This window comes from Battus philenor, unplaced genomic scaffold (genome assembly GCF_028537555.1).
Source record: "Battus philenor isolate CCGP_79_NKW_IND1 unplaced genomic scaffold, ilBatPhil1.0.hap1 SCAF_3, whole genome shotgun sequence".
NCBI classification, from domain to species: Eukaryota; Metazoa; Arthropoda; class Insecta; order Lepidoptera; family Papilionidae; genus Battus; species Battus philenor.
Window position 1 is genome coordinate 7,856,202 of NW_027181693.1, and position 22,638 is coordinate 7,878,839.

General features: G+C 31.9%; 1 protein-coding gene across 5 annotated transcripts in view; it reads left to right on the forward strand.

Moving 5' to 3' along the window:
• The first annotated feature begins 399 nt into the window (after positions 1-399).
• The window catches only part of LOC137926715 (myosin-IIIb-like), a 33,239-nt gene continuing 11,000 nt past the window's right edge, over positions 400-22,638 (forward strand). For 4 of the 5 annotated variants that reach the window (XM_068770394.1, XM_068770396.1, XM_068770397.1 and 1 more), the window contains exons 1-2: positions 400-567; positions 22,295-22,482. In XM_068770394.1, coding sequence (XP_068626495.1) covers positions 22,318-22,482 — 165 coding nt within the window. In that variant the 5' untranslated portion in view covers positions 400-567; positions 22,295-22,317. The remainder of the gene's footprint in view (positions 568-22,294; positions 22,483-22,638) is intronic. The other variant, XM_068770395.1, reaches the window with a different exon arrangement.

Consider the following 22,638-nt stretch of genomic DNA (forward strand, 5'->3'; position numbering starts at 1 on the left):
AATATTGTCAACAACTAATGACATCATTATTTAAGTTTAAAATGAGCAATAAGAATAAATAGGATGGTAATTCATGTATTTATTGAAATGTCTAAAAGAACAATACGTAATAGAATATTATCTTATCGCTGTGAATGCACATTTCAATACATATGATATAATTTCAAAATAATATCAAGCGATGTAGTACAATGACTGTATTCATTGGTTTTGTTTGGAAATGTGTGAAAATTTTGAATTATCAAATAAATTTTTGGTGTCTGTAAACAAACAAGGTGCCTGTTTTAATCTTATCTGTTTATCGCTAATACGGCCGATCTGAGGGGAGCGGGAGGGGAAGTTCCGTTACTCGCGGTGGTTCAAGCCACAGCTGATTTCACATCGTATGCGTCTGGCTGAGGTATCGTTCGCTCGCTTGTCGCTCCGCGCTGGCTCTAAACCCGACAATGTTTCGTATCCGAGCCTGAATATAGTTTCAATGAAAAGTGAATGGTGATTTTTTGGAGACTAAAATTAAATTCGAAGGATACTACTTGTAAAGGAACAATTGATATCAAATTTATGCGGGTGAGTACATTTTGTAAATTTTTAGTGTTATCACCATGTTTTCAAACAAACGTCGTCGAGTAAGTCAACAATCTCCTGTAAATTAACCGGAGTTTTATATTCTGTAAACGCAATTCGATTCATTTAACATTTTAACATTACGAACGTCTTGTCTTTACACTTCAATGATTATTAAATTAAAATATTGAGATAAAACATTAATTATAATAAAAAATTATTTCTATATTTTGTATTATTAATATGTGATTATAATATTTGATTTTTTTAATCTTTCTCGATAAACTATTTCTATGTTATTGCAATTAAATTGCATGAATATGTGAATTTTATTCGCTATTTCCAAAGTCGTTTATTGCCAAACTGGGTCTAATGCGTAGAAAATTTGCACTATTTGTGTAACTACTATTGCATTTATGTTTATAATCGCATAACACATTTGTAACATTAAATGGCTATTGTATTAAACTGAAAAAAGCCTCGGTGAGTAATTTCTGTACTGACCTTGGTTTCGGTAACAGTGACGACAAATACATCTCGTAAAGTACTAGTACTGTGCGTTTAGGTGGGTAATTGTTGCGTAAAGAAATAATTGCCGTTATAGAGAGAAGTGATGCGTAGACTTTGAATATGTATATACTATACCTAATGTGAATTGGTTCGTGTTTTGTAGATCATTAATCTCGAGCAACCTGATGCAACGAGTACGCGTACTATTTTTTTTATCTCTATCTACACCTACCTGTGTTACGATAGACAACGCAGCGTCTATTCATGTATTGTTAACTCGATTCGCATGATTTCCGATAGGGAATAAACTGTCAGTATTGTTCGTTTAATGCAATTACATTGTTAAAGATCGTCGAGTAAGTTGGGGTTCAGTTTATTATTTTTTAATATGCGTTCGTTGGTCAATGTTCAAAGCGTACTCCTAAAATTTAATCGGATGGCATCTATGTGTGGCGATGCAATTTGCAAAAAGATTTAAACACTGCATTATTAAACGTGTTAAATATACCACACGTATATAGTTAATACGTGCTATCATTCAAGTTTAAAATTGCGTTTAATTCATACAATGAAAATATTATAATACAATAAATTCACATAACATAAATAAAGTTGTTTTAAGGCTTTGTTATTTGTTATTTACAACATCATAAAGGGTGGCGAAAGACTTCAATGCACGATTCAGTTGTGAAATGCTATTAGTACTACGTATAGTTCCTATTGTTGGGTGCATAACGTCAACCTTAAAGTTTTTTTATCGTTTATAGGCGAAGCATTTTACCTTTGTCTCGTACATGCTTACATAGAAGAAACCTATTCACTTATCTTGAAGACTCCTAATTTATAGTTGGCTTGAAATAATAAGGCCGGTAGGCTGTTTCACTCTTTGGGTGTTAAAACTATAAAAGTAGTAGCTAAACCTTTAGGGTAAGTGGAAGCGATTTTAACTGTTTACGGACGCCGTAAATCCGTGCGTTTAACGATGGAAGAAAGGAAAAGGGGGAATTATTTGGTGTAATTCCGACGCACTCTGTCCAAAATGCAGTCTATAGAATACCAATAAATTGGAAACTCTTCACTTATGCTCTAAGCTTTGAAGCATAGCACTCACCAAAGCACCGTCCAAAGCTTTGAGTAGGTACATCGCCGATCTATGCCACAGATGGCTACATTATATAATACATGACCGGACCTGTGGTACATACAAACTTAAGAGCAGTCCTGGTGTAAAGGATTGCCGAACCTTTCCTAGAATAACTAGACCAATAATATTCACAATATTTTGAAGTATTCTAGTTTTGTGTCTTAATCGCTGTTAAGTTGTAGAAGTAAGTATTTTTTACTCGCGAAAAAACAGTAATCATCAAACATTAAAAACAATATGATTTCGATGCCAATTTTCCACGTCAAATTTTCCATAGGTATTCTTATAGTCCAGATTGATGCTGCCTTAGTTGAAGAAATAAATACGTGAAATGGCTGACATCACAATTATCACAGCAAATTATAGACAGACGATATCACTTACAATTAGATGGTCATCCAGCCGAGCGGGTCAATTTATAGTACAATAATAAACATTCGTACGTAGAGGTCTAGATTGATGCTTTTTGATTCTGGAACGGTAGTGAATAAATGTCATTACGATTAATATTATGAAAGTCTACAATGGCATTGTACTCTCGCTATTGTTTCGTATTCCATTTAAAAAAGGTGAACCCGTAATGCTTTCTGCACTTAACTGCACATCGTAGCGGAGGTGTTAACGCATGTTTACCTAAATTTAAACATCAGCGCGCGTTTAAGCTGTCCCAAACACCGCATAGCATTAGAGACGGTTCGCGGGTAATGCACAACCGACACTCTTCCGGATCTAATTGCGAAGCGTCAAGCCGCGTCAACAGTCGAGCGCGTCTTTGTACGTGCACAGAGATCGGCTGTTTAATGGAAAACATTTCAATTTATTTCATATCTCCCTCGGATTGGATGTTTTCAATTCGCTCATTAGTCTCGGTAGCAAAAGTGGCCCACCATCGATACGTCACGCCGATGGTCAATCGGGGCTGGCGAGAGGTCTGGGTACGATTGCACGATCTTTATTGTCAGCGATTTCACTGTCCACAAATAAAAAGATTCATTTGCCCAATTTTTACATTGTAAAGAAAATTTCAGGCTTGAATGTGGCTATGTACTGTGCGGTTCCGATATAGGTTTCCTCATTAAAATATTTCTAGAAAGCAATCATTTGTGTAAGAACTTTGCGACACTAGCATATAGTGTTGCGCTTTTAACTCATCGAAGTAATTCATCTACCTGATAATAAGTAAGACCGTGTGCGTTAACTTATATACATCATAGATACTATGTACTGTTTGAGGTATACATTATACTACATATAACTAAGATAAAATTATTAATTAAACACATACTCCCCACACAGATTTATAATACCATGAAAACTCATTCTTTTTTCTTTAACGTGCATTTGATAATTGTGTGTAAATTGCGTACAAGCTAAAAAAGAATAAATGTAAAATTTTTCTAGTAACATATTTGTTATCATCACGTTACAAAAGATAATACGCCATTTGTTCAGTAAATCCTATTATACCTTTGTCATCGCAAAGGCGTTGTAGTGATGAACACATAATCGCCTTGGAAAATAAGCATTAAGAACTAGTTCATAAATACAAATTGCTACAATCTATACTATTAAGGTACATAATAAAGAAACTACATCTCTTCTTTTCGACAAAAACGCAAGTAATGATACTATAATTACTTTCATAACAAGATATTTGCATCACTGTAAATGAATGCTTCTGTGATTTGTAATAGTCACATTTAGAGTAATGACGAATAGAATAGGGATAATCTATTTCTAAATTTGTAGTTAAGTAAAATCATGTTCGTAACGATTTAATATTAAATATAGTTGGCGCGTTTGAATAGCCATTTATGATGGTTAAACAATTATTTTATAATTAAACTATGGCGAATAGATACGTACTCAAGTAAATATTATTCAATATTTATAGCAGCAACGTTTATTTAAGTTAGGAATCGGGTGTGGCAGCCCTAAAAGAAGGAATGACAGATGGCCATGCAACAACATCGAACACATAAAACTGTACAACAAAACATGAAATAAATACCAATGGCATCCAGCAAGGAGTTTATATTATTTCACCAAAAGTGAAACTCAAAACCATATACGTTTTAGTGTGTACGTTATTTCGTATTGAATAATTCGGAAAATAATATTTTATTAAAAAATTCATAAGAAACGGCAAAAAGATGATATGTTAAATATAATGTGATCATTCCAATTATGTCATCTATATGATATAACGTAAACAAACTTACAATTACAATTGAATATTTAAAACAATTGTTAATTGTGAGCTACCGTAAACACATGAGGCGATTGGAATGAACTAATTGGTATCATTGTGTGCTGGACGATCGATTGGCCGATGATAAATTGCAGTAATTATGGTCTGACATCAATTTGTTGTTTGCAATGACTTGCGATCTAAATTGTTTAGCAACGAAATGGACCTTGTTGACAAGAGAACATATTCCTTAATCTACTATAAGTACTATATACTATACTATAAGTTAGATATGCCCTGATAGATTTGACAACTATTTTGTTGTTCCACGTTAATGATAATGGGGTCTCCATTTTTTTACTTTTCTTCATACAACACTAAAATGCATATGACAAAAAACAGAGACGAAAAAAGGGCCTCCCTGTACTGAGTAGAAAAATGCTATGATATTTATTAATTTGCGTGTTTTTAAGTCATTAGTGATAAATTTAAATATACTAAATAGCTTGAGCATGGACAGAAATAAATATTACTGCAATAAAATATTTAATTACTTAGAAATAAAACTTGAGTTATAAAGCTACTATGAAAATTTTATTTATAATTCCGAATAACTGATTTCAACGAATGCGGAAATTTTGGAACTTACATATATTATTTATTTAGAACACACATACTGGCAATGTGTGTTATTAATTGGTTTTATATGTAACATTAAAGGAAAGATAGTAAAAATATTTTTTTTTAAATTGACCGTAATCGTTCAACAAGCCACAGATTGAATTATTCTTGGGAACTCACTACGAAATGAAGGAAAGTAACCGAAATAACTCGATCAAAGTGGCGGTGGACAGAACACATAGCGTGCAGAACAGACGGCTTCAGGGATTTTAGAGTTCTGGTGTGGAGGCCACGGATAGGAAAGTGCGGTGTAGAATGTACACCCACAAGGCGAACAAAAAGACGCTTGAGGCAGACTCTTTCCATGGGGTTTTATTAGAAATCAATGGTAGAGGCTTATGTTCAGCAGTGAATATCCTACCGTTGAAATAGTGATGAAAGTCCTTATATTTAAAATATATTAATATTGTATACGTGTTTTCAAGTTGGCACAATTTAGTGACTCAATGATAAAGTCATAATTTAAGTAAGATAAAGTTCTCTGTATTTTGAATAAGAACTGTTTATCTATTAATTTTACCATCGTAATGAATAATTATTCTGTTTGGAGCTTCTTTAGTACTTGATTAGAAAACGCCGAGCGACGTTCCTTCACTAAATACTGTTAAATCATCCCAATTACCATGTACTCAACCGAATAAATTATCATGAATGCATTTTCAAACAGTAACTATGTAATTTGAATATACTGTTATGAAAATCATGATATTTAGTAATGTTATTAGTTAAAATCGGTACTAGAAGTAAATTAAAGGAATATATTAAAATCATAATATGAGTAAATTTTTAAACTTTACCATTACATGTACATTATACGGACGAGGTATGGCCAACAGAAAAAAAAACCAAAGATTATTTTAAATATAATATTTCAATGTTGTTTTAAAACTTTAGTAAAAACTACATTTTCGATACAAAATTATTGCTTCATAAGATGTATTTTTCGTATAAATATCCAACTTGTTGGTTATAATATTTAAACGGAGTGAAAGAAACGGCGGTCGAGTCGAGTCATGACTAGTTTCAAAACCTGTTGGCAAACTTTAAACCGCCTAATTATTCACCCACTTTTATTATTAACGCTTTACCTAAACATCATTTTATTGTTATTTTATTCACATTCGCAAGAAATAGTGCTGACAGCGGCTTGAATATTTTCTTAATTTAAGAGGCTTATTGACGTTGCAACCTCTCCACCAACCATCGTTGGTTACGTGTTGGAAGGTGACGGTCAGGATTACCCTCGCTCTTGACATTGGCAGTGAAGTCCTGCACGTGATAGTATATTTATAGGTTTATATGAAACCATTCTAGTGCTATAATACTCCGACAGAGCTGTACTCAAGTTCGTTCGTTATAAATTTGAAACTTGTTAAATTAAATTTATGTAGATGTACATTTGTTCTTAAAAAGTATACAAAAGCGTTAAAAATAAATTATAAAGGACGTCATTACAAACTTTGAGTCGTTCAAACTGTCTACAAATTGATGGGCGATTAATATTTTTAATGAAGTTTCCAGCATTAATTATTACTATAGTGTCTAGATTTTTTTACTCGTTATTTTTGTGTCATAGACAAGACAGCTGCATTTTAATTTTGACACAGTCTATGGACTTTTACCCGTTTTACAATAAAAGGATATTTAAAATGTTTAAATTGTATACTTGTGAAATTGATACAATTATAGACGTGACGTCATAAGACCGAACCTTGTAAATGAAGGACACGACGCTCAGAATTGAGAAGCATGATAATCTTAATCGATAATCTATTATTTTTCTGTTGAACAAATTTAAACTTCAAATGTTTACTTCGCTTACGAGTATAAATTAAATATGAAAATAGCTTAAAATTCGTTAAATTTCCTCGAACGGTTAAGTTAAAACTAAAGATTAATTTAACCTTGTTAAGTATTATTAGATAAATTTACACACAATAGTTAGATCCGGTGTAGCATGTAATTTAGTTACCAATTGTGGGACGGGGTCCGCGCACTCATCATTGTCTTCTTAAATTCCCTGTACAAAGATTTACGAAAACTTTTGGATTTCATAATATAAATAAAAAGTGGCATTTCGAAAGGGGATAAAATGATTGATAATAAATTGATAACAAATTAAGGTATCACATCATATGTAACATACACCATTTGATTAAAAATATAATACTGTGATTTAATTATTTATAATGCCAATAATATTTTAATTTTCCGCTATTTTGAAGTAAATTGAGAGGAAAGGTATGGATGTAGTTAGTTGAAATACATATAATCTAAACAACAGTGTACAATATTGTATAACATGTAAGATTAACAGTGTATAGTGCATGGTCAAATCAATTTTTTTTAAAAAACCCTAAAACTCATTATCATTATAATTGAATTCTGCCATAAATAATTGAACTGTGTATTAAGCGGGCGAAATAGCTACGATTATCTAACAAAACACATTTAAATGAAAGCACAATGTTATTAATATAATAATGCAAGGTATACGCCTCATATAAACGTATCTATATATATATATATACAATGCATGGCCGGCGGGTTGACGATCGCAGTGTGGTACGCAGAAGAACACTGCTCTGGAAACTTGTTTTGTGAGCAATGAAAATCCTAGATAATCAATGCTCGAAGTGTAAATTATACAAGGTTGTATCCCGAGAATCGAACCTGAGAACTACAATGGCAAGAATCAGTCCTCTATCGCTGGGCTAGCACTGCTCATTAATATATACATACACAATAATCGAGTAAAATAAAATGCGACGATTTATAAGATACAGAAACAAGTTCTTAATTTTGTGGGTCAAATGTAAATGTCTTTGCTTTATAAATCCTTACGTAAATAAGTAGTTTGGCTGTGATTTGAATAAAATTCAACATGGGTCAAGCAGATATATAATTTATTAATTGATCTTTTACGTCTGATTAAAATTTCACCCAAATACTAGTTAAGAGATTTAAACATTAAAAGCTTAAGGTTCAAATTTTAATTTTTTTTTGGCTTTAAATTTCATATCCTGAAAAATCGTGAACTTGATAAATGCCGTTTAATGTAATGTACTTTAATGTAATGTAAATAATAACGTTTAATGTGATGGTAGAATAATATTTGATACACACGTTTTTTCAGCCATACCAAAAATACAGACTAAAATAGTCACCTGATAAGTGATAGGTTTACCTTTTTGTTTCATTTTTACTTTTTTGCCTTCTTCTTTTCAGCCCATAGACGCACTGCATGCCATAGTACGTCCACTGAAAAACATTGTACTCGCCCAAAAGTCTACCACGATGACCGTTCTTTCACTGCTCATACCCGCGACCTTACTATGTTGTCGGTAACCGAAAGAAATATTAATATTTTGAAGAAATTTTAAATGGTATAAAACCTTTTGTAGCTCATTATTACTGGTCAGAAGTAAATACGTTCGAATTCAATGAAATGAAAGGCGATATTTGCGTGCTAGTGGACTGTAAGAACATTAGTAACGCGATAGTGTTGACGCAAGACATTTACTCCAATTCCTTGCAACCGCAAATATAAAATGGCCTTTTAAAGTAAAATATACTTCATATTCATATGTCTGATTCGGACTGATATTTTTTTTCTATGTAGTTTATAAATTATTATACCAGTTTTAAGTTTTTTTATATTCAATACTTTGTACACAAATTTGTTATTTCATAAAACTGTGTTTTATATGATAACGGCCATCACACGAACATTGCTCTAAGAACTCAAAATATTTAAAATATAAATAGCTTAACTAATTTCCCTTTTTCAATCATCACCATCATGTGTTTAGACCTCATATTTCCAGTAGGATCGGTGTCTCATCAATATTAGGAAAACCTTATGCTTGATTTTTAAGTTGTATCGTGTTTTTGTTGTGGTCACCTACCTGTGGTTACCCACCTTCACTAGACAAGATAATAACTTCATCGTTCTTCGTCAGTTACCTGGCTATCTCCATATACGTTTTGCTACTCGATATGGTATATATTGTAACTCCAGCTCTTAAGAAATCGAAGAGTTCAGTCTCTTTTCTTTCGTATATTTTGTCAGTCACTGTCTGGCGTTTATATTTATTGTTGTACTAGTAATACAGCTAAAATATCGTAGTAATCGCGGCAAACAGGTATTGTATCATTTCGAATACATTTACTAAAGTTAAAGTTATTTTATGTACTATTAATATCATTTTAATTGCTTTAGACAATTGCATGCTAACGAGTGCGTCGATACGTATTCATAACTGAATCGCGGTACTGTGGACCGTTATGAACGATCGATTCACTACGGACATGCTCTGGCATCAGTACGCATAACAAAGCATTTTTGTGCACGATAAGCTTATCGATTTGGACGCCGATATTCTCCACGTGTGCAGTTTTTAAAAGATAAGCAGTTTTTATACGTATTTTTAAACCGCCAAATGATATAATAGATCTAAAATTATATATGTAGATCATATAGAGCAGAAGTCAACCTGTGATTCGCGAGTACCATACGGTTATTTCAAGGATGTTTTGGCTTTGACTATTTGTCACATCATTTAAAAATATTTTACGGAGTACCGTACAATATACGTATTTGAAACTTTCTTTTTTTTACTTTAACATTCGGCAAATTCGAACACCGATCAGCATTAACTAACCAGCATTTGAAAGAATTTCTAAGGAGAGCTACTACCATTTATTCATAAAATTTCAAAGCATTATCAAAAGAAGAAAACTAAATCCGTTTATTTTTTTAATATTTAAACTCAATGTACTTGTTTTACAATTTTATTCTTATAGGTTTTAAATTATTAGAATTTAAATTTTTTTTAATATCTTCTAAATACGCATTCAATTGCGGCTCGCAAAAAATTTAAATTTTGAAAAATGGCTCCGTCTTTCAGGGATATTGGCTACCGTTGATATACAGAATGTTCCTAATCGGTGCTCTCTATCTAACATTAAAATATCTATTTGATTATTCACTTTAAAAAATTCAGTAAGAAATCAAAAAAAAAATTAAAAGAATAATTATTTCTTAAAATCATTTTTTTAGGGCATTATTACTTACACAAATATTTTCTATTATTTTCACATCGTGTCTTCATCATATAAATTGTACCAATGATTATTATGAAAACTAGTATGCATTCAGGTATACTATACCAGCTGCTTAAAATATTAAACAAAACCATAATTGATAGTGTTTTTGTCCTGAGAAAAGTGTATAGATTTGTGATTGTAGAAATTATTCCCACAAGTCTAAAACAATGGTGCTTAAGTTAAATATCTTCTATTGTTGTGTTGACATTCCTTTAATCAATAATAATATTAAATATTTCACATAGTTAAAAATATTATGTAATATTTAAAATACGCTGCCTGCTAATGTTGACAGAAATTTTTTGATACAATAATAATGTTATTAGGTTTTGTAGTATTTCGTTCAATTTTTTGATTAATTTAATCCATTATAGACATTTTCGTCTATTTATATTACGTATGTGTCTTGTTGTATTTGATAAATTATGTCGAAACGTGAAAATAACTTGTTAAACATTAGGAAATAAATTTCCGAAGCGTTTGTAAAAACTAATGTTTTGGTGTTCGAATAATGCAAATGACGTAACCGGCTCTCATTGCATAAGCGAATAACGAGCATAAGTCATTTGGAATTCTTGAAATCGATGCAATCCTGTCCCACGGATGTTATCATTGATACTTAATTGAAAACGATTATTTACTTTTGATTATGTCGAGAAAGTATTACTTTCTCTTCATGGTGATAACAATAAATTGAACCTTTCATTTATTTTGGAAGACGCCACGCTCGTATTGTCTTTATTTGCGCCAACGGAGCGTTAACCTAAGTAATATTTTTTAAACGACCCGTGTCCAACTAAGCTCGTTCCAATTTATTGCATAAAAAATCTAGTGCAGACCTACTAACCTCTGTATTTTTGATAGGAAATGCTAAATTAAAAATTAACGCGCATAAGGACTAAAGGTTATATTAATTATTAAGATAATTTTTATATAACTAATGAAGATATGACCACACAAGTTAATTCAAAGATATTTTTAAAACATTGTTTTATAAATAAAATATACATGACTTCGGAATAGTCTTAATTCATTTTTGTTACTTTCAAAAGTCTATGAAAAGTCGTCGATGAACGGATGTATACTTTTGGCGAAAATTCCGTTAAGTTTTATTAGCACTTGAATAATTTGTTTCCGGCTATTTTGGAAACATCAGGCGAGCCATATTTTTTGACGGTAGGTCATTGTTGCCGTTACTGGCTTTTATATATTTCGACAGCTTAAGGCGGCTTAACTCGGAGGGCACTTATTCTCAATTTCGGTAAAAAGGCTTAAGAACTCGCTCGGGAGCCTCCGCTTGGGCCGCTACATATTATTCTAAGAACCGGATTGGAGGTCGCAGACCTCTTAAATCGCTTGAGCGTCCTAAGGGTCACGCTCCGTGACTTGGCCAGTTGTTATCGCCAGATTAACATTCTTACCACTTCGAAAAGTGTTTGCGCTGAAAGAACAACCGGTGGAAGTTACTCCAATAACTGGTTTTGATTGCGAATTGTTTTATATGTGGCTTTTCTTACTGTCATATATTTACTCAGAAACTCTAGGGTGTGCAGACGCAGATCGGGGCGACATTTGAGGGTCTCGGAGGGATTGGTTATTGGTTGCACTCTCTGCAATCAAAGATCTGGACAGTCAAAGTAATAATTGGATGCCCGTTTAAAGAATTGGCCGATAGTTGGCAATTTGCAAGCAGGTTTTCATTAGGCATAAACTACGGCACTCCCGTGGCTCTGCGCATGACACCGTTCTGTATGACCTGAAGTCTGTGGACGACTGTAATTATGTGAGGATGTGTTTTATTACCGCTGCGTAGCGTTAGTTTTAATATAGATATAAGAAACAAAAAATTTTTTATTGGTTTTTATTTTCTTATTGTTAATGCTTTAGATAAAAGCGCTAAAGTAAGAAAAAACGTAATTGTAAAAGCTTAAACAAGTTATGATTAAACATTAATTAGGCATAAAAAGATGACGCGAATTTAAAAGTAGCAATTACCAACATCTGTAATTTTGAAGAAATCTTAATTAAAATAGTTTTCAATGCGATGTCTAAAGGTTTGAGAAAGCTTTGTGTTAACAAAGATAATAACTAATTTTAACATAAGCGTGATATTTTACTGAAACATACAAACAGCATTTCTGTGACACTATTTGTACGCTACCTATTTCTTCGTAAACTTTGTCCGTATGTGGTGGGCTTTTTAACATGCGGTATTAAACTTTAAAACTTTTCCTATTTTCCAATTTGGGCATGTATGGTATGTTTTGATAGATGATTCAAATTTATAATAACTTTAACGGATTAACTTCGCTTTGTTGTTCAAGTGAAAAAAAAAATAGTAAAAAGAAATAAAAAAGGAGTTTATTTGCTGTTTTCAAGTTGAACATTCCTTAAATCCATCCATTCCAGTTCATTACTGGAAATATATTATTTCTAGATTATGCGAATTTTCAATTGCCGATGTTAAGTTTAACAAAACATTTACCGTAATAGGTAAATAAATAGTCATCGCTGTATTTTTTGGCTAATGTAATCATAGTTAAATAAAGAGAATAAGTTTATTTACTCAAAATCTATATTTCTCTTAGTTCTTAATATGTTTCGATCTATGTCACTACTTATAGTAATGATGATTTTGTTAAAAAGTTAATTGTATATTGTAAGTTTTAAAAAGGGAAAGGTGAATAATTTACGAATTAACGCTTTAAGGTTAAAGTTAAATTTACTTGACTCGACTTAAATCCGAGACGGCATCCGGATTCGTACGTGCCCGGCCACTTAAACACGTTTGCCGACGGCTTGCTCCTTCGTCTAGCTAAATATAGCCTTTGGGCGCTCTGAACAACCCGTCGAGCATTTGTTTAGAGGTTTAGATAGTACATTTGTTTAGGTTTACTTTGAGCCAATATCTAAATTTATGGTGTGGACAAACATAAAGGTTTTAATTATAATGTTATCAGTATTATGTATTTCACGATTAAAATATATATATCAAGTGTTATTCAAGACAGTTTGCACTTTATAGGAGTCGTAATGCTATCTGTTTTACAGACGTGGTAGCCGTCGCTGCTACTTATAAATTAGGTTGAAGGGATTGTACCTTTTAAAAGGCTTCATAGGCCTGACATTTTTATTAAAATCTTTATATTTAAAATCTCAAGGTATGCTACTCTCTTAAAACATGTACTATTTAAAAATATATCTGCATCTTATCTGCGAAAGAATCACAAAAATACTTTAACGTTTTAAATTGTTATATTTTAGGTATGTAAAATTTGTATTATATCCTATTTACGAGTTACTTTGCGTCTTTAGAATAACCACTTGCAATTATCATTTCGTTGTAATTGGTTTCGTTTTAGATAAATGTGACAACATAAATTACATTAAAATTTATTAATAACTATGAATGGTTCAGCTAATATGCACTTTTGACATGAGAAAAAAACGCTGTTAGCTTACCTTAATGAGAAACTTTTAAAGATGCTTGTTATTAAAACTTAAATAAATACCTTAAACTTAACTGCTGAAGCTAATGGTAAAATTAACTTGTAGTGAATCATCAAATTAATGATAATATCATATTTATGGTAATTATGGAAATTATAAACAATATAATTATAGAAAAGGCCAAAAATAAACAGTAATTTGTCGGAATGTGGCTGATTATACTTAATAAGGGTTTCTGAGAGGAATGTAATGAAACTAATTTTCTGTTCATTGAGCGAGATTTTGGTTTATTTTTAACATACTGTGTATTTAATTATATTACTACTACTATTATTAGAGATTATTAGACTCTGTTTGGTAATTTTTTTTTTACTTTTTTACACATTTTTGATTTCATATTGCCATTTATGTAATTTTTAACACGTAGAAAATCAAATGGGCAAGGTAAGTATTCTATACATGTTAACCAATTACATTTTAGATTTATATACGGTTTGTCGTATAAGACGGCTGAAACAATTTGTGAGTCGTGAGAACATGAGTGCCTCGAAAATCATTGTTTGTTCACAATCGAGTCTCTGCATTATGTAACGTCTGTCTCCGTTTTTGAATGATTAAATGGTTAACGTAAATGTATACAAGCGTATATTTTGTCATAAAACCTGGTGAGCGCTCGGGACTGAAAGCTCAATTAGGGGCAACGAGGTATTCACAAATAAAGAATAACAGAGATATTTAAATTGTCCTCTAACCAATGTATAATCTTTTTATACATTTGATAATAGTATTACTTTCAAGCTTGTATTTTAAAACTCAATTTTTTGTAGCATCCTGCATGCAAATGACCTAGAATGAAAATTTGTTCTTGAACTGACTTTGACATTATTGTTTACATGAGAGAACTAACAAAGAAATGAATTTTAATCGTCAAAGCACAATATAAAAAGCTGCCTTCGATGTCTTATATAACAAACAAAACCCTATTCTTTAGTTATGCTACTTTTGTGAAGATTTTTTTTATGAAACATCATCTATACAGCAATATATATAATAAGATAAGCATTTACGGGTGATCGTTTTTAAAAAGTTTAAGTGCAATGTTGTCAATTGTAGTTTGTGTCGTATACGATCTGAATATTCAATAAATCGTTAAACTAAGTTACTTGTATCTTTGTTTTGATTTTCTAAATACATATTTAGTTAAAATCGTTGGATTGAATGGTCTCATAACTGTAGGCGTTATGATTTGGCAGTCAAAATGTTGGATAGCATTGTTATGGCCTGCCTTATTACTTTATAAGGATGCAACAGTTAAGCTTGAAAAAAAAAAACAGTGAAAGTGTCATCTTCAATCGCGTCCATCCGTCCGTCACGGCAAGCGAGACGTGTGTTTGCATGAAAATATTTTAATGCCACCATTACATGGCATTATGTGCGCTAATTAGCTGGTGCGGTGACTTGAGTGTTATGACGGATTAAGATCAGCGCCTTGACGGCTGCGACCCCGCTGTTCTATTGAAACTATGTTTCTTATTTAATTATTTAATTTCCTTCGTTTTTGTCGCGCTTATCGTACGCTCTAATTACTCAAATAAGTACTTTTTTAAATGATTTTAATTTATTATTGTTTTTTATTGATAACATGTGTATGTTAAGTCTTATTGATTTAATAACGCTCTTCAAATTAAAAGTAATTTCATTAAACCGTGGATGTGATAACACGTATGAGCATTTTACTAAGAATAAATAATTCTTCGAGAAGATTAAATTTTATTTTACTTCGTGAATCTATATAATGGTATGAAGATTTGAAATAAATACCATTTCTAATATTTATACTCATCACGTCCGTAACTCAAAAAGTTGCAGGAATTGATCTCATTTACTTACTTACCTATCGCTTTTCGCCTTTCAAAAGTATTATTGCAGTCTGTAGGTACTTTCTTTTTCTTTATCTAAATTGCAAATAATGACGTGACTTGAATAATTATGTATTCAAAATTTCACAGATACAATAAAAAGTAATTGTTTGCAATTTTGTAACACAAAAATACACCTTTCACGTATTCTTGTAAACGAATCACATATCCATGCTTCTTAAAGAGTACAAAATCACCATGTATACAATTTGAAAAAAAGTTTTAAGAATTGTACGGCTTCAAGGTTATCGTTCTAATTGTCAAATCATTTAACAAGTATTCGTAAAAGTTGATTATAGATAATTAATTTATAACTTGATTTTCTTAATGTTGAAATAGAAAGGTAATAGTTTTTATCTATGGCTGATTTTATTTGTAAAGGTTAATCTTCTGGTTTATATAACTTCAAAGACAGATAAAAGTATAAAGCATTTATACTTTTATCTGTCTCTGCTCTAGACCGTGTCGTCATAATCATTGCAAACGTAGGACGTGCCCTACTGGACATAGGTCTGCTCTTAGGCCGCATACTAACCTAATATTGAAAGATTTTCCTACTTACAATTTACGTGTAAACAGACATCTTTGTAGTTTGAGGAATAAATGAAGATTTTCTTTTTAGTGTGATACGGTCTCTAACTTTGTTCAAAGAATCTTTAAATCGATGTCTTTTAAAGTTTTTTAAATAAAACCTTGATCAACACTATTAAATTATTCTGTCATTTGAAACTCTTATAACGCTTTACGAATAAATTGCATAATTTACCATCGTGAATTTTGTGTAGTGGCAGTTGCAAGTAGTTTTTATAACACCATTATTATCGCTCAACAGTGGAAGATTAAATATCAGCAAGTCATTTCGTATTGCAAATATCCAATGTGACCGCGCTGTACGTGTTCAAAGCGTAAATATTTATTACCATGTCATGTTCGGTTACGGCATTCCGATATCACTCATACACGGTTGACATCAATTTGACAAAGCATTCGGGTACTGGTTCAAAACTGTGGCAATTACGTCACAGGCGGTACCAATATAAGAATGTCACAGAATTTAACGTTTTCTTGTAATGGTTACTCGAGCTCGGTTATACAATAGTGGGAATGTTCATTAGAACATGTTTTGCGGCGTTTCTATTGCGGCTAAAGTTGATAAATGTTACGAAAGTCTTAGTTAGACATGCAGTATTTCGGAATACATTAAGTGATTCGTATTAGTGCTATATTATTGTTGAGCCAGTGTTATGAGCCAAATTTTAACTACATTTACATTATAAGTTTCACTGGCAAACTACGAAAGATTAAAAATATCACTGTATAATCTAAACAATATACCCAATCGTAAAATAGTGTATGCATTCTGTCTTCGGGCAAAATACTCTCTATTTTACTAAGTCGCGATGGTTAGTACATTATTAGAAGATTTTTTCATCACCATCATCGTCATCGTTTCAACCCTAGGACGTCTACTGTTGGGCATAGGCCTCGCCGTGTATTTCCCATAAGACCAAAAATAAGTTGTTTGTATTTAAGGTCTTCCGAAGACTTTTGGAAGAGTGCCTTTTTACCTTGTGGGTGGACTTTATACATTGCGTTTGCCAGTCCGTGGACTTTACTGCGGCTCCTTAAGCCCCTAGCCGCTATCTCATCAGATCTCTTCATTCTTGATTCGATCTTGAAAAGAAAGACCGGGCACAGCCCTCTCGAAGCAGTTCTGAGCGGCTGAGAGCTTGTCAAAAATATTTAACAAAATTAAAATTTTATAAAAAATACCAAAGTCTTAATTGTTATTATGAAAGTATATATTTCAATTTGGCATAGTTTTATAACAAAACAGATGCCTGTTATATTGACCAATCCGTTTGTTCAGCAATGTACACTTCTGTGCTTCTGTGATTGCAATGATTATGATGGTTTACGCAAAAAAACGCGAAGCGCGAACGAAGCGATTATACTTGAATTCGTTTTCCGGAGTTAGCTCAATTAAGACATGGATTAGGTAAGCTGTAAACACGACCAGATGATAGTAAAGTTTATCCTACTTATAGCAGTTATTTTTATTGATGAGTTTGAAATTATTCTGCATACTGACCATCATCCTTTTCTTCGTATGGTTATCCTCTTGCGCGCTAATCTTTCAGTGAGTAGTGAAGAATAGCAACATTACATATTTTGAAAGGTACATCTTTAAACTTTTTAAAAGTACAATAAATTATGTAATTGGAAATTAGACATATTACATGACTAAATAAAAAGTTAAAGATGTATTTTATGTGTAAAGTGAAAAGCTTTCAAATCAGATTATATTCTTACTTTTATTATTGCCGACGTAGTTCTTAAGCTGCCAGCAATCTTGTTACAAACAAAAAAATTCTTAGTGGGCACTTGCCGAATTGGTCATTAACTACTTATAAACTTAATTCAATAGAACGAGTATTTTTTACTTATTCTTAAAATGATTATACTAAAAGCATTCATTTTGACGTTAAGATATTAATAAAATAAAAAAAATTATCGTGTAGATTAACTCATATTATCTTTATGAATAAGCTATTCGTAAGGATAACTTAATATAAATATTATACTACCGAAATTATTGATGATAAACAGCAAGATAGTCAACTGACTATACGAGTTAAGCTTAACTATATAAAATAGAGCGGATTGCCACCAAATTTGGGTAGATTACATTACACAAAACAGATGGCTGCTTTGCATTTCACTTTGCACTTGGACTTCAGTTCTGGGGTGGAGACCATGAACTGTTAAGTGCAGCGTAGGGCAAACGTAGGCAAAGTAGGTTGTTGGAAAACGCTGCATACAGGCCGCTTCCTACCGGTATTGTTGGAAATCCATGGGGGCCGCCAATATACATCAGTGGACGTCCTTTGACAGAGATGATTATGATACCTCATAAGTACCTTAACATTAACTTTGCAACCTGAGATAGATATAAGACTATAATTATTCCACTCAGTTAAGAAACTACTCAAACCGAAACTCGGCAATGTTTACATTCTGCTGCTTAAAGAAGTTTTTTGTAAAAGTAATCTACCATCAGAGACCTCGTATGTTTTTCCTAGTGCAGTTGTAATGAGAGTTCATTGCATGTCATCCGGGGCACTTCGTATTTAGGTGTGATTCCGTGATAGCCTCACTTGAATGCCATCATCAAAGTTGAGCGATCTCCGAATCTTCTATTCACTGTACAACAAGTCTCTCCGTAGGATCGTATAACATGTGTTTCGTATAACGTAGCCTCATATGCACGTACGTTGTTTGATATATATAAAATTAAAAAAATCCTTGAACCGAAAAATAATATTGTAAAGATAACAAATAAATCGTACGGGAAACTATCTGTAGGCAACAGATGTAACTTGCAGATGACCTATTTAAACCCTGGCTCGAACAAGGCGACTCGTCTATACTGAGGCAAGTGTTTATACCCAGCATGTACAAATAGCGGGGAGAATGTTTTGCGCAAATGTGAAATGCAGTACAGTCAACAGCTTATGATTTATGTTTGGAGTTTTTATTGTCGAACGATAACAAACACTGTCTACTTCGCCAAGTATTTGATGCAGTCATCCTTTGTGCGTGCTTGCATTGAAATCAAACGCATAAAATAACACGTTATGCGTGACTTAGCGTACTTCGCTTTTTTATCATAATTTCAATGGCGGATACGTCTGTGTAAAAATAACAATGTTTTGAGTAATTGTCAAATACAAATTTCGTAAATGTATAAATAAACACAAAATTTTGGATCATACGATGTAAATCTTATACCATAACAAATGATCACGCATTTGAAGGTAAATTAACTATAATCAAAGTAGCCCGTAAATATTAAAAACAAATAATAAATTCTGGAGGGAATCCACGTGACTATCTTAGGGAAGGTAAGTATAGATAATTGTATGTAATATTTAATTAACTGCAGTGTTGAATGTTTCCAGCAGGTTCTTATATCAAATGGTCTTGATTAGTGTATTCTTTTAGTAACATTAAAAATTAATTATAACGTTTTATTAACATGTTTTCTACGAGTCATTTATACTCAAAGTGATAAACAAATTAATTTTATTCGCTTATAGCAACTGAGAATATTGGAAATAATAGTAAAGTCTATTGAATAATTTCTTAACAGGTGAACAAGTATTATCTGTTATTTGGTATGTCTCGTTTTCATGTGTATTTCAATAGATTAAAAAAGACGTATCTACTACCGGTTATTTACTGTTATTAATGTATACTTCAATTAAAATAGCGTTATGTAAAAATGATAATGTACTTTTAAATATTTGTTGGAACTCAACCGCGTAACGCATGCGAATAAAACATGACAAAGGTAACGGACAGTAACAGAGCTCACGTTACATTAGTTCTTCATTTTTTTTCACTTACATACATACATATGTACATATATTTATACCTGACGGACTTGCTAGCGATCTTACACTGTAAAGGACTATATTTAATCGATTCGTTTCGATATTTATTTTATTTATTACACAGGATTAATATATCACAATAAATTTTTATCTTAAGTTGACTATAAGACCATACCTATTTTTTATAAATATATTGATAATATTTGATAAAAATGGTCCACGAGCGAATTACAAAAAGTATGTTTAAAAACATAAATCTAAGCAAACAATTATGTTTTAGTATAATTTGAATCATAACAAAATAGTAATATCTTTTATACAAGATGCAATAACCACAATGCTAAAAAGTTTCACAAAGTCACAGTTCCTTAAATTAAATACTTGTAAAATATGTAAACTCCCGTTCGTATTTATGTTTTCATTTAACATAGTTATATACGTATAACAGGTTTGTCATAACAATTAACTAGGTTAATATTTCTATTCGCATATATTGTTTTTTCTGTGGATGTAATTAAAAACAAATAAGATAATAAAATATTTAAATTTATAGCCCATTTTCTGACAATTAATTTATGGTACGCTTTATCTAAAAAAAGTACAAAGGGCGGTCTTATCACACAATGCAATCTCTTACAGGCAACCATAGTATGGAAAAGGTAGAAGTACTAATAAGGGGTAGTTGACGTGTACAAAACATACGTATTTACAAACAAACGTACATAAACATACATACATATGAATATAACATATATCTTTATAATAAATAAAGTATAATACATATTATAAATATAATACAATAATAAATGAAAACATCATACTGCTTTCTTTTTTATTATTTGTTTATTATGTCTTAAGTATTATTTATCTCGTCTGAATTTTTAATGTCAGAAATACTTGGCCTAAAACGAAAAAAAAAGTAATATATTTCATAGTGATCACTTTTAAATAGGTTGGTTGGAAATTGTAGTAAAAGCTTAAAAGTTTTTGCAGCCAATGGGCTATATATACACTCCCGCGTACTTCTTGGAATATTAAATCTTTAAATAAAAAGTTTCTTTGAAAAACGTACTTACTTTTATTTACTAGAACATCTTACTTCTAGGCACTTAAGTTCCTGTTCTGGAATATACAAACGAGTGACGTTAGGTATGCGGGCCCTACTGTTCTTCTGTGCTTTGAAATGCGGTTAAGCTACTTACTCATTGCACTTGTATTCCTTTAATCTACCCTTTTTGATGTCAATTACGTTAAATTAAAATATTTAAAGAGCTTAAATTTCCTGTTTGCGCTTTTCGACAAACAAGTCATATCGATGTAACGTTTATTTTTTCGGTTCATTAAAACTACTTATTAAACGTAGTCACTAAATAATTCAAATGAAATTAAAACCTTAATAGGTAAAGAATTGTGGTGACAGACTAATCGAAAGAAAGATCAGATTATTAATAAACGAAAAATCGGTCATACCTGTTTTCGTAATTCCTTACTTTTCCAAAAAGTTATAAATACAATATTATTGTTAAGCGTTTGTTTTATGTATAGTATCTGTAATATATCTCTTTTAAAGAACTTATTCCTCTTATTTTGCAATATTTTTTTATTTTCTTCAAGTATTGTTATTTTACTTAAAAAAAATTTTTAAACAACCACATGTTTCGTATGATATGATGTTCTTGATTTAGATGTTCTTGAGGCAGAAATACGTTTTAATAAGATGGTACCTGTATGCCCGTCTCCATCATTTCAGTCAAAGAACCTCAACTGTTAGACATAGGCCTCCTACGTAGATTACCAATAAGACTGACGGGAATCGGCTCGCATTCAGTGTCTTCCGAAGACTTTAACAAGATTATCAGCTCACCTTGTCGGTTTCCGCTATAGAACCTTATGGTATATAACCTAATGGCTATATAACCTGCCGTTTTAAATTTCAAATCCGATGGACTATGTCAATCACTTTCGTTAGATGGATCTCCTTACTCCGGATTCTATCTTGTAGAGAAATCCAACTTTCCAAGGCACATCGTAATAACAGTTTTTATTCATATTTATAGTCCCATGCATAATGCTAGCGCGATACTAAACACCTACAAAATCATTTCAAATTCGAAGCAATAATTTCGGACATATATATTAGATAGATTGTTAGATAGGCTTACTAAACTAAACAATTGAGGAAAACAAGAATAATTTTCGAAACGAATAATCGTGTTTAAAACTTTTGTAACAAAATTCCAGCTTTTTGTTTTAGAACTTTAAGGCAGATAAAACACGGGTATATGTAACAAAGAAACGCTAATCAAAGAATGTGGCAACTTATTTTCAGAAGATATCGATGTAAAAGCAGCGATGCGTAGCGACATGGCGTATCGCGGGCTCTCGCAGCACGTGGAACTCGATCGTGCGGCAGACCCCCGCGACCGCTTCACGTTACAAGAGCTAATCGGCGAAGGCACTTACGGCGAGGTCTACTGCGCCAAGGACAAAAAATCTGGACGACGAGTTGCTGTAAAGGTGCCTTTGTTGTTTATTTGTTTTTATTAAATGTAATTTAATGTAACCCTTTAATAGTTGAGTTTGCTACTTTCGTTTTAAGTCACTAAAACTTTCTTTTCATTGTAGTTTTCTAAAAAATAGTCCATTTATCGGTCTGAAGGTGATAAAGTCGAC